This window comes from Procambarus clarkii, chromosome 2 (genome assembly GCF_040958095.1).
Source record: "Procambarus clarkii isolate CNS0578487 chromosome 2, FALCON_Pclarkii_2.0, whole genome shotgun sequence".
Taxonomy (NCBI): domain Eukaryota; kingdom Metazoa; phylum Arthropoda; class Malacostraca; order Decapoda; family Cambaridae; genus Procambarus; species Procambarus clarkii.
In genome coordinates, this window is record NC_091151.1 from 50,143,502 (window position 1) to 50,157,388 (window position 13,887).

A 13,887-nucleotide genomic window follows, 5' to 3' on the forward strand; every position below is an offset into this window, starting at 1 on the left:
ACTCTATCCCTTTGAGATGTATCTTTTTCTTGTCTTAATAAACATACTTAAACTTGAAGAAGGCTCATTCAAAACCCTTCCAAGTGCTACATGGCATCACAAGGATGCCATATAGCATTTAGATGCCCTTACATGGCATCACAGAAACCTGTTCATTAATAAAAACTAAAATACAAACATACAAATACCACCCCCTCCCCCCCCCAAAAAAAAACATACTTACTGTAAATCTAGAGCGCTCTTCCAGGACTTCATACCCAACTATAGGCATGCGGTAGAGACAGGTGTTTGTATTGTCAGTATTTTGTGAAAAACCAAGTGAAGCGAGAGGACCAGCAAGTGGAGAAGAATCTGTTGCTTGTCCTGTTAAAAAAATAAAAGAAAATATAAAAATTACAGTAAGTGAATATGAGTTTAACAAAAAGTATAAAGCATTGATGTAATAAGATACTGAACCCCCTTTCTTAGTGGCCATAGTAACTCCTAGATGCTTTATAGGCGTGTAGTAACTCCTAGGTATATAAAGACCCCCAACAATGCTATTATACCTCTGGACTTTTATAGGTATTCTGAACACAAGGATTAGAATCCGGTATGTTTAAAGATGGAGAGAGCAATGGATTACAGATTGATTCGAAACAGAAGAATTTCCCAGAAAGTACAGGCATAGCAAAACAAACCATGAATCTTGATAAGAAAGAATAAAGAAACCAAGCATACAGTAATTTGCCAATGGTAAACAATCATTATCTTAATGCACAGTGCACCACTATGGACAGAGGACACTGGGTTCTTGGGCCATCATGCAGAAAGGCAGGTTTGCCAGGCACAAGGGAAGCATCTTAAGTTTCCCACAGTTGAGATTCTGTACACAGCTATTACAGTGCTAAGCAACAGATGGGGGGGAAACTCTGCCCATAAAAACAATGTTAAATCTAGTTTTATTTTTATGGCATCGATTGTTTACGAACCTGAATCGGTGGTATGGTCCGAGCTTGGTGTAGAATCTGTGGAAGTGAGATTTGTATTGGAGCCGTACCATCCCCTTCGACCCTCAGTCCTGAAAGACAATTGCTGAAATAAATATGCAGTACTTCAGGAGGTGCAAAAATTCAATAACATTTATACTAGTGTGCACAAGAAAATAATACATCAATATTTTATCAAGTACAATACAAAATCAGATTAAAGACCTAAGCATGAGAATGGACATTACACTAGTACAGAAAAGCATGAAAATGGACATTACACTAGTACAGAATATATATATTTGGCAAACTGAAGTTTCCATTGAGGTACAGTATCACCTAACTAGATTTTAAACAGTGCACAACTGTTTTTTTTTTAGTTTCATAAATTATGTGGATTTTGGCTAGGTATAGTATTCAATTTTTTTTTTTTTTATATCTTTTGTTTCCTTTTTGAGATATGATTCATGAAGAAGCTTTAACCATACAATACACCATGAGAAAATATCTGTGCTACTGAAATACCTCACTGGAATTGGGCAATGATTGTAAAGGTAATGATCTGACATCCTAAAACAATCTAGAGGACAGTAAAAATTGTGATTTTTAGTTAATAGGGTCTGAGGGGAGAGAGAGAGAGAGAGAGAGACTAGAAGTGTACAATATAAATTATATTATATTATAAAGTAAAAATTTTCAAAAAGAAATAGAATTTATTTGAAGGGTACTCAGAGTACTTGCATTTGTCAGCCCATTAAATAGAAGAAAACATTATAAAGGCAGGTCGAGATTATCCTCACATACATATAGAAGAGATCTAACATATGGTAATGAGGCCTCATTTTGGGACAGCTTGAAATATTAAAGAATTGCACTAAACATTTTATTCACCGACTCACCGTTCCTCTTGAGGAGGTGCAAGATAACTTGTATTCCTGTTACCATTCATCGTAATGTGGCCATCATTATCCACCACATGATTGTTATTGGGTTTAGTTGTCGTAGAATCACAATTTAAAGCTTCCCTCGAGGAACTGCGAGAGGCTGCTCTTGAGTGTAATGGTGTCCCGTCTCTAGATGCTGCCAAGCTTCGGTTCACTGCCACTCGTTGAGCCATTGTGTTTATCACTCCTTCGACTGTTTAAAAATACATAAAATTTACATCACAAGAAAGGCCTAAGATATCTAGGCCTATGTCTTACAGATGACTGTAGGGTAAGATAGTCTAGATACACAGAATGACCAGATAGAATGCTGCTGAATTCTTAGCCCAAATTTATACTAATGTTGAGACTAAGATCACTGCATTAATTTTATTACAACTTTTTCTATGCACGTGAAAATAAAACTTTAATACAAAATGTGAGAGTACTGAAGTTAGTGAGGCCAGTTCATGGAAGGGGCTCATGGAAGCCCTTCAGACGACCGTCAGTGTCACATGATCCCCAGTAACTGCGTAATCAAAATGCTAATAAACTATTCCTAACGCAAGAAAACAACAACTCAAACCAAGTGCGGATACTTTTTTTTACAGTTTAATATACAAAGTTTGCGCAGAGAACAGTAGTAATGAAATTAAAAAGGCCACGGAATAACAGGAAAGAAATGAGATTCGCTTGTTGGCGTCTCCAGTACTACTAGCCACCATGACGGCACCCACCGTACTATCCCCACGTTTATAACGTAACACTCACCATGAGGCTGGTCAGGACTGGGCGATCATGAGGCAGCACTGGGAAAAATGAAGCTGGTGACATCACACTCCAGACGTCGTCACCATCTCCCTCCCATCACTGATGCATCACAATCACTTCTGTGGAAACCGTCACTATTATTTCTCCACTATCTCTCCTACTCTGAGAGTAATTGCGTCTTTGTTCGCAGTAAACATAACTATATTAACGCTATAAAAATATAATTTTTGGAAAGTGAACTGTGTTTATTTTTAAATTGCTTAAACGAGTAAATATTTCTTCCGTATTTGTTCACCAGCTGACCCTGAGTCATAGCTTTGTAAACAAAGCACATCCGAGCCTATTTCCAGTCTACATTATGTATAATACAATAATAAGAAATTAATGATATTTTTTTTATTATGCAGCTAATGCATGGCGTAGTTATAGAGAATGTATTAATTAATATGCGTTATTGTGTACACAGTAGCTGGAGCGCCTCCACTTTCCCCCCCCCCCAACAAATTTAAGCACAGTTTTTTGTTCATTAACAAGCTTAGGCATACACATCAATGTGCTGCTACCCTAGTGTAGATATTTTGATATGATTTTACAATATAAAAGATGTAATGCCAAACTTATTTAATTCATTTAATTGTATAAGGATAAATCGCCTTGCATATCTGAAAAATACTTTTGTATTATATAATACACTCATGTGCCATCTTATTCACAATTTAAACTTATTTTCAGTTTCTATTGGGCATTTTATGATCTTAGAAGACGAGAACAGAACCGAACACACGCCAGTGCATGTGTGTTTTATATTTGCGTTTTTTTTATAGAAGATCTTGATAATCTACAACTGTGAAGCCGTGGAAGGATTCCACACCCATTATGCTTTATACAGTAAATATTGGTACTCACCTAACTGTGATTGCGGGGGTTGAGCTTTGGCTCTTTGGTCCCACCTCAACTGTCAATCAACTGGTGTACAGATTCCTGAGCCTACTGGGATCTATCATATCTACATGTGAAACTGTGTATGGAGTCAGCCTCCACCACATCACTTCCTAGTGCATTCCATTTATTAACTACTCTGACACTGAACAAATTCTTTCTAACGTCTCTGTGGCTCATCTGGGTACTAAGTTTCCACCTGTGTCCCCTTGTTCGTGTTTCACCCGTGATGAAGAGTTTGTCAGTGTCCACCCTGTCAATTCCCCTGAGAATTTTGTAAGTGGTTATCATGTCTCCCCTTACTCTTCTGTTTTCCAGGGATGTGAGGTTCAGCTCCTTTAGCCTTTCCTCGTAGCTAATTCCTCTCAGTTCCGGGACGAGCCTAGTGGCATACCGCTGAATCTTCTCTAACTTTGTCTTGTGTTTAACTAGGTATGGACTAGGCTGGAGCTGCATACTCCAGGATTGGTCTTACATAAGTGGTATACAGGGTCCTGAACGATTCCTTACAAAAGTTTCTAAAGGCAGTTCTTATGTTGGCCAGTCTAGCATATGCCGCTGTGTGTGTATATATATAAACCGAAGCCCGACCATGCACAACCCTTAGCACAAGTGACACCCCCGGAGCCCGACCAGTTAAGTAACCGGAGCCCGACCAGTTATGTAACCGGAGCCCGACCAGTTATTTAACCGGAGCCCGACCAGTTGTGTAACCGAAGCCCCACCAGTTGTGTAACCGGACCCCCTCCAGTTGTGTAACTGCAAGCCTAGCAAGTATAAATCTCATTCAACCCCCACCAAGTTAAACAGCCTAGGAGCCCAACCAAACTCCATTCCTAGCTCTACCAAACAAAAATCTCTTTAGCCCTACCTAAAACTTTCCATTTGCCCTAGAAATCAACTATGGAGTCATAGCAAACATAAAATTGAGCAATGCACGAAAAAAGAAACCAAGATTTCTAGCAAACATATAACCACAGAACCCTAGTAAACAAACCTGGAGCACAACCATGCACGAACCGGAGCCCGACCATGCACAACCTGAAGCCCAAATGACACCCCCGGAGCCCGACCAGTTGTGTAACCGGAGCCCAAACCAGTTGTGTAACCGGATCCCGACCACTTATGTAACCGCAAGCCTAGCATAAACGAACCAAACAATTCAAAACAAACAACAGCAAACAAACGACATCAAACAAACATCTGAAGCACAACCATGCATGAACCGAAGCCTGACCATGCACAACCCTTAGCCCAAGTGACACCCCCGGAGCCCGACCAGTTGTGTAACCGGACCCCGACCAGTTATGTAACCGCAAACCTAGCATAAACGAACCAAACAAACAATTCAAAAACATCAAACAAACAAACGAAACCTGAAGCACAACCATGCACGAACCGAAGCCCGACCATGCACAACCCTTAGCCCAAGTGACACCCCCGGAGCCCGACCAGTTAAGTAACCGGAGCCCGACCAGTTATGTAACCGGAGCCCGACCAGTTATTTAACCGGAGCCCGACCAGTTGTGTAACCGAAGCCCCACCAGTTGTGTAACCGGACCCCGACCAGTTGTGTAACAGAAACCCCTCCAGTTGTGTAACTGCAAGCCTAGCAAGTATAATTCTCATTCAACCCCCACCAAGTTAAACAGCCTAGGAGCCCAACCAAACTCCATTCCTAGCTCTACCAAACAAAAATCTCTTTAGCCCTACCTAAAACCCTCCATTTGCCCAAGAAACCAACTATGGAGTCATAGCACACATAAAATTGAGCTATGTACGAAAAAAGAAACCCAGATTTCTAGCAAACATATAAAGACAGAGTCCTAGTAAACAAACCTGGAGCACAACCATGCACGAACCTAAGCCCGACCATGCACAACCCTTAGCCCAAGTAACACCCCCGGAGCCCGACCAGTTAAGTAACCGGAGCCCGACCAGTTATATAACCGGAGCCCGACCAGTTATTTAAACCGGAGCCCGACCAGTTGTGTAACCGAAGCCTCACCAGTTGTGTAACCGGACCCCGACCAGTTGTGTAACTGCAAGCCTGGCATAAACGAACCAAACAAACAATTCAAAACAAAACATCAAACAAACATCTGAAGCACAACCATGCACGAACCGGAGCCCGACCATGCACAACTCTTAGCCCAAGTGACACCCCCGGAGCCCGACCAGTTAAGTAACCGGAGCTTAAACCAGTTGTGTAACCGGACCCGACCAGTTATGTAACCGCAAACCTAGCATAAACGAACCAAACAAACAATTCAAAAACATCAAACAAACAAACGAAACCTGAAGCACAACCATGCACGAACCGAAGCCCGACCATGCACAACCCTTAGCCCAAGTAACACCCCCGGAGCCCGACCAGTTAAGTAACCGGAGCCCGACCAGTTATATAACCGGAGCCCGACCAGTTATTTAAACCGGAGCCCGACCAGTTGTGTAACCGAAGCCCCACCAGTTGTGTAACCGGACCACGACCAGTTGTGTAACCGAAACCTTACCAGTTGTGTAACTGCAAGCCTAGCATGTATAAATCTCATTCAACCCCCACCAAGTTAAACAGCCTAGGAGCCCAACCAAACTCCATTCCTAGCTCTACCAAACAAAAATATCTTTAGCCCTACCTAAAACCCTCCATTTGCCCTAGAAACCAACTATTGAGTCATAGCACACATAAAATTGAGCTATGTACGAAAAAAGAAACCCAGATTTCTAGCAAACATATAAAGACAGAGTCCTAGTAAACAAACCTGGAGCACAACCATGCACGAACCGAAGCCCGACCATGCACAACCCTTAGCCCAAGTAACACCCCCGGAGCCCGACCAGTTAAGTAACCGGAGCCCGACCAGTTATATAACCGGAGCCCGACCAGTTATTTAAACCGGAGCCCGACCAGTTGTGTAACCGAAGCCCCACCAGTTGTGTAACCGGACCCCGACCAGTCGTGTAACCGAAACCCTACCAGTTGTGTAACTGCAAGCCTAGCAAGTATAAATCTCATTCAACCCCCACCAAGTTAAACAGCCTAGGAGTCCAACCAAACTCCATTCCTAGCTCTACCAAACAAAAATATCTTTAGCCCTACCTAAAACCCTCCATTTGCCCTAGAAACCAACTATTGAGTCATAGCACACATAAAATTGAGCTATGTACGAAAAAAGAAACCCAGATTTCTAGCAAATCCATAAAGACAGAGTCCTAGTAAACAAACCTGGAGCACAACCATGCACGAACCGAAGCCCGACCATGCACAACCCTTAGCCCAAGTAACACCCCCGGAGCCCGACCAGTTAAGTAACCGGAGCCCGACCAGTTATATAACCGGAGCCCGACCAGTTATTTAAACCGGAGCCCGACCAGTTGTGTAACCGAAGCCCCACCAGTTGTGTAACCGGACCACGACCAGTTGTGTAACCGAAACCTTACCAGTTGTGTAACTGCAAGCCTAGCAAGTATAAATCTCATTCAACCCCCACCAAGTTAAACAGCCTAGGAGCCCAACCAAACTCCATTCCTAGCTCTACCAAACAAAAATATCTTTAGCCCTACCTAAAACCCTCCATTTGCCCTAGAAACCAACTATTGAGTCATAGCACACATAAAATTGAGCTATGTACGAAAAAAGAAACCCAGATTTCTAGCAAACATATAAAGACAGAGTCCTAGTAAACAAACCTGGAGCACAACCATGCACGAACCGAAGCCCGACCATGCACAACCCTTAGCCCAAGTAACACCCCCGGAGCCCGACCAGTTAAGTAACCGGAGCCCGACCAGTTATATAACCGGAGCCCGACCAGTTATTTAAACCGGAGCCCGACCAGTTGTGTAACCGAAGCCCCACCAGTTGTGTAACCGGACCACGACCAGTTGTGTAACCGAAACCCTACCAGTTGTGTAACTGCAAGCCTAGCCAGTATAAATCTCATTCAACCCCCACCAAGTTAAACAGCCTAGGAGCCCAACCAAACTCCATTCCTAGCTCTACCAAACAAAAATATCTTTAGCCCTACCTAAAACCCTCCACTTGCCCTAGAAACCAACTATGGAGTCATAGCAAACATAAAATTGAGCTATGTACGAAAAAAGAAACCCAGATTTCTAGCAAACATATAACCACAGAGCCCTAGTAAATAAACCTGGAGCACAACCATGCACGAACCGGAGCCCGACCATGCACAACCCTTAGCCCAAGTGACACCCCCGGAGCCCGACCAGTTATGTAACCGGAGCCCGACCAGTTGTGTAACTGAAGCCTCACCAGTTGTGTAACCGGACCCCGACCAGTTGTGTAACTGCAAGCCTGGCATAAACGAACCAAACAAACAATTCAAAACAAACATCAAATAAACAAACATAAGCACAACCATGCACGAACCGGAGCCCGACCATGCACAACTCTTAGCCCAAGTGACACCCCCGGAGCCCGACCAGTTAAGTAACCGGAGCCCGACCAGTTGTGTAACCGGAGCCTAAACCAGTTGTGTAACCGGACTCCGACCAGTTGTGTAACCGCAAGCCTAGCATAAACGAACCAAACAAACAATTCAAAACAAAACATCAAACAAACAAACGACATCAAACAAACATCTGAAGCACAACCATCCATGAACCGAAGCCCGACCATGCACAACCCTTAGCCCAAGTGACACCCCCGGAGCCCGACCAGTTATGTAACCGGAGCCCGACCAGTTGTGTAACCGAAGCCTCACCAGTTGTGTAACCGGACCCCGACCAGTTGTGTAACTGCAAGCCTGGCATAAACGAAATAAACAAACATCAAATAAACAAACATCTGAAGCACAACCATGCACGAACCGGAGCCCGACCATGCACAACTCTTAGCCCAAGTGACACCCCCGGAGCCCGACCAGTTAAGTAACCGGAGCCCGACCAGTTGTGTAACCGGAGCTTAAACCAGTTGTGTAACCGGACCCGACCAGTTATGTAACCGCAAACCTAGCATAAACGAACCAAACAAACAATTCCAAAACATCAAACAAACAAACGAAACCTGAAGCACAACCATGCACGAACCGAAGCCCGACCATGCACAACCCTTAGCCCAAGTAACACCCCCGGAGCCCGACCAGTTAAGTAACCGGAGCCCGACCAGTTATATAACCGGAGCCCGACCAGTTATTTAAACCGGAGCCCGACCAGTTGTGTAACCGAAGCCCCACCAGTTGTGTAACCGGACCCCGACCAGTCGTGTAACCGAAACCCTACCAGTTGTGTAACTGCAAGCCTAGCAAGTATAAATCTCATTCAACCCCCACCAAGTTAAACAGCCTAGGAGTCCAACCAAACTCCATTCCTAGCTCTACCAAACAAAAATATCTTTAGCCCTACCTAAAACCCTCCATTTGCCCTAGAAACCAAGTGTTGAGTCATAGCACACATAAAATTGAGCTATGTACGAAAAAAGAAACCCAGATTTCTAGCAAATCCAGAAAGACAGAGTCCTAGTAAACAAACCTGGAGCACAACCATGCACGAACCGAAGCCCGACCATGCACAACCCTTAGCCCAAGTAACACCCCCGGAGCCCGACCAGTTAAGTAACCGGAGCCCGACCAGTTATATAACCGGAGCCCGACTAGTTATTTAAACCGGAGCCCGACCAGTTGTGTAACCGAAGCCCCACCAGTTGTGTAACCGGACCACGACCAGTTGTGTAACCGAAACCTTACCAGTTGTGTAACTGCAAGCCTAGCAAGTATAAATCTCATTCAACCCCCACCAAGTTAAACAGCCTAGGAGCCCAACCAAACTCCATTCCTAGCTCTACCAAACAAAAATATCTTTAGCCCTACCTAAAACCCTCCATTTGCCCTAGAAACCAACTATTGAGTCATAGCACACATAAAATTGAGCTATGTACGAAAAAAGAAACCCAGATTTCTAGCAAACATATAAAGACAGAGTCCTAGTAAACAAACCTGGAGCACAACCATGCACGAACCGAAGCCCGACCATGCACAACCCTTAGCCCAAGTAACACCCCCGGAGCCCGACCAGTTAAGTAACCGGAGCCCGACCAGTTATATAACCGGAGCCCGACCAGTTATTTAAACCGGAGCCCGACCAGTTGTGTAACCGAAGCCCCACCAGTTGTGTAACCGGACCACGACCAGTTGTGTAACCGAAACCCTACCAGTTGTGTAACTGCAAGCCTAGCAAGTATAAATCTCATTCAACCCCCACCTAGTTAAACAGCCTAGGAGCCCAACCAAACTCCATTCCTAGCTCTACCAAACAAAAATATCTTTAGCCCTACCTAAAACCCTCCACTTGCCCTAGAAACCAACTATGGAGTCATAGCAAACATAAAATTGAGCTATGTACGAAAAAAGAAACCCAGATTTCTAGCAAACATATAACCACAGAGCCCTAGTAAATAAACCTGGAGCACAACCATGCACGAACCGGAGCCCGACCATGCACAACCCTTAGCCCAAGTGACACCCCCGGAGCCCGACCAGTTATGTAACCGGAGCCCGACCAGTTGTGTAACCGAAGCCTCACCAGTTGTGTAACCGGACCCCGACCAGTTGTGTAACTGCAAGCCTGGCATAAACGAAATAAACAAACATCAAATAAACAAACATCTGAAGCACAACCATGCACGAACCGGAGCCCGACCATGCACAACTCTTAGCCCAAGTGACACCCCCGGAGCCCGACCAGTTAAGTAACCGGAGCCCGACCAGTTGTGTAACCGGAGCCTAAACCAGTTGTGTAACCGGACCCCGACCAGTTGTGTAACCGCAAGCCTAGCATAAACGAACCAAACAAACAATTCAAAACAAACAACATCAAACAAACAAACGACATCAAACAAACATCTGAAGCACAACCATGCATGAACCGAAGCCCGACCATGCACAACCCTTAGCCCAAGTGACGCCCCCACAGCCCGACCAGTTGTGTGACCGGAGCCCGACCAGTTATGTAACCGCAAGCCTAGCATAAACGAATCATACAAACAATTCAAAACAAACATCAAATAAACAAACAACATCTGAAGCACAACCATGCACGAATCGAAGCCCGACCATGCACAACCCTTAGCCCAAGTGACACCCCCGGAGCCCGACCAGTTAAGTAACCGGAGCCCGACCAGTTATGTAACCGGAGCCCGACCAGTTATTTAAACCGGAGCCCGACCAGTTGTGTAACCGAAGCCCCACCAGTTGTGTAACCGGACCCCGACCAGTTGTGTAACCGAAACCCTACCAGTTGTGTAACTGCAAGCCTAGCAAGTATACATCTCATTCAACCCCTACCAAGTTAAAAAACCTAGGAGTCCAACCAAACTCCATTCCTAGCTCTACCAAACAAAAATATCTTTAGCCCTACCTAAAACCCTCCACTTGCCCTAGAAACCAACTGTGGAGTCATAGCAAACATAAAATTGAGCTATGTACGAAAAAAGAAACCCAGATTTCTAGCAAACATATAACCACAGAGCCCTAGTAAATAAACCTGGAGCACAACCATGCACTAACCGGAGCCCGACTATGCACAACCCTTAGCCCAAGTGACACCCCCGGAGCCCGACCAGTTATGTAACCGGAGCCCGACCAGTTATGTAACCGGAGCCCGACCAGTTGTGTAACCGAAGCCTCACCAGTTGTGTAACCGGACCCCGACCAGTTGTGTAACTGCAAGCCTGGCATAAACGAAATAAACAAACATCAAATAAACAAACATCTGAAGCACAACCATGCACGAACCGGAGCCCGACCATGCACAACTCTTAGCCCAAGTGACACCCCCGGAGCCCGACCAGTTAAGTAACCGGAGCCCGACCAGTTGTGTAACCGGAGCCTAAACCAGTTGTGTAACCGGACCCCGACCAGTTGTGTAACCGCAAGCCTAGCATAAACGAACCAAACAAACAATTCAAAACAAAACATCAAACAAACAAACGACATCAAACAAACATCTGAAGCACAACCATGCATGAACCGAAGCCCGACCATGCACAACCCTTAGCCCAAGTGACACCCCCACAGCCCGACCAGTTGTGTAACCGGAGCCCGACCAGTTATGCAACCGCAAGCCTAGCATAAACGAATCAAACAAACAATTCAAAACAAACAACATCAAATAAACAAACAACATCTGAAGCACAACCATGCATGAACCGAAGCCCGACCATGCACAACCCTTAGCCCAAGTGACACCCCCGGAGCCCGACCAGTTAAGTAACCGGAGCCCGACCAGTTGTGTAACCGAAGCCCGACCAGTTGTGTAACCGGACCCCGACCAGTTGTGTAACCGCAAGCCTAGCATGGATACATCTCATTCTACCGCCACAAAGCTAAACACCAGAGCCCAACCAAACTGCCTTCCTAGCATTTCAAAAAAAAACAAAACACTTCCTTACCCCCTATCTAAATCCGCCCACTTGCCCTAGCAACCAACTATGAAGCCATAACAAACGGAATACTAAACAATTTGGAGGATGTCGATCCGGATAATGTCTTCAAAAGGTCAACACGAACAAGGAGCAACGGGTTCAAGCTCAACAAGCCACAATGTAGGACAGGAAACGGGATATGCTTTTTCACCCGTAGGGTTGTAAACCCGTGGAACCGCCTACCCGCCGAAGCCGTAAACGCCAAAACTCTGCTGGGTGTTAAAATACAGCTGGAAAATATCAGGGTAAATGGGGGGAAGGGGGGGGGGAGACTTTTGACACGCCGCCGGCTTAATGTCCTCATCGAAGCCACTAGTGTTAGTAGCCTCAAGAAAATTCAGTTCCTGGAGGGGTGTCCCCGCTCCTTCCTGTTGGGAAGTTGTTCAACTATTGCAGTGTACACAGGACTGTCGCTTGTCACTGAACTTAGTTTTGTAAAATATTAACTTTAAATAATATTACCTTATACGTGAGAATAATTCTGAATACGCAGTGCAATAAAATTGACGACTGCGGCTGTGGGTAGGGCGGCCGCGTAGGTGAGCCTGGCCTGAGGACAGGCAACCGTAAATGCTTCACCCTCCACATGCTTCAAGTGTAAATAATTGCCAACAGAACCTAAATGCCGAACCTACTATACGCCTAATTAAAGTTAAAATGTAAAACATTATTCTATACACGATAAAAACTATTCTTAATACACAGTACATACACGTACAGGGAGCCGGTGACTTGAGCGGACAGAACACTGGACGCGTGATCCTGTGGTCCCAGGTTCGATCCCGGGGGCCGGCGAGAAACAATAGGGCAGAGTTTCTTTCACCCTGATGCTCCTGTTACCTAGCAGCAAATAGGTACCTGAGAGTTAGGCAGCTGTCACGGGCTGCTTCCTGGGGGTGGAGGCCTAGTCGAGGACCGGGCCGCGGGGACACTAAGCCCCGAAATCATCTTACGATAACCATAAAGTCGATAATAAATGCGTCTTGAGAGGGGTCGTTGAGGGGGGGGGGGGTCGACCGCCGCGTTAACAAGCCTAGCCTGACGAGGAAAACAAAAAAGACGTGGTGGTTTAACACTATGGGGAAGTGACATGTATTCTACATATCTTCCCCATATAATGTTGGCAAATCATGATCCTCAAAATCTTCCGCAATATCCGAGAGGACAGGCTATTGAGCATTAGTGGAATACAAACATTTGAATACTGCAGAACCCAGATGAAAAAAAACAATACGGAAACATTACAAAAACTATGCTATAATAACGAACAAATGTATAATGCATTAAGCATTGTAGGTGGAGGTAGACTGTATATTCATGCGTACCTACCAACTGCTAAGATACTGTATATTGGAAAAATAAATATTAGCCTTACCTAGGGGGAACGAGGAACCTTACGCCGCCGCTGCTTCCTGACGACTGGCGGGGCGGCGGTAGTCAATGAACGGCAGGCGACCAACCAACCCAGAGACCCCCTGCCTAAAATTATTTGAACACCATATTGAAATTCCTAGCGTATAGCGCCAGGAGTGTGTAAATTAATATTTATATATGCATTATAGGCCATTCTAAAGTAATTTATAGATCTGAATATCATATATTGTCTAATAAACGAATTATTTAAGTTAATATTTTAATTACGCCAGATACAAGCCTCATCGCTCACAAGAAAATTCGTTAGCGTATTTTTTGTATTTTTTTGTATTTATATATATATATATATATATATATATATATATATATATATATATATATATATATATATATATATATATATATATAAAAAGAGTTCTTAAATTCTTGTAAAGCCAATAGCATGCATAGCGTTTCGGGTAGGTTCTTA

General features: G+C 44.5%; 1 protein-coding gene across 4 annotated transcripts in view; it reads right to left on the minus strand.

The window, feature by feature from the left end:
- The window catches only part of Snx16 (sorting nexin 16), a 40,422-nt gene that overhangs the window by 23,056 nt on the left and 3,479 nt on the right, over positions 1-13,887 (minus strand). For 3 of the 4 annotated variants that reach the window (XR_006773337.2, XM_045748794.2, XM_045748790.2), the window contains exons 2-6: positions 13,420-13,523; positions 2,663-2,781; positions 1,868-2,105; positions 972-1,060; positions 224-363 (exon numbers count right to left, since the gene is read on the minus strand). Coding sequence is in view for 3 of the 4 variants with exons in the window: in XM_045748794.2 (XP_045604750.1) it covers positions 224-363; positions 972-1,060; positions 1,868-2,085 (447 nt within the window). In the remaining variant the exon portion in view is untranslated. Of the gene's footprint in view, positions 1-223; positions 364-971; positions 1,061-1,867; positions 2,106-2,340; positions 2,578-2,662; positions 2,782-13,419; positions 13,524-13,887 lie in introns of those variants that run through there. The other variant, XM_045748792.2, reaches the window with a different exon arrangement.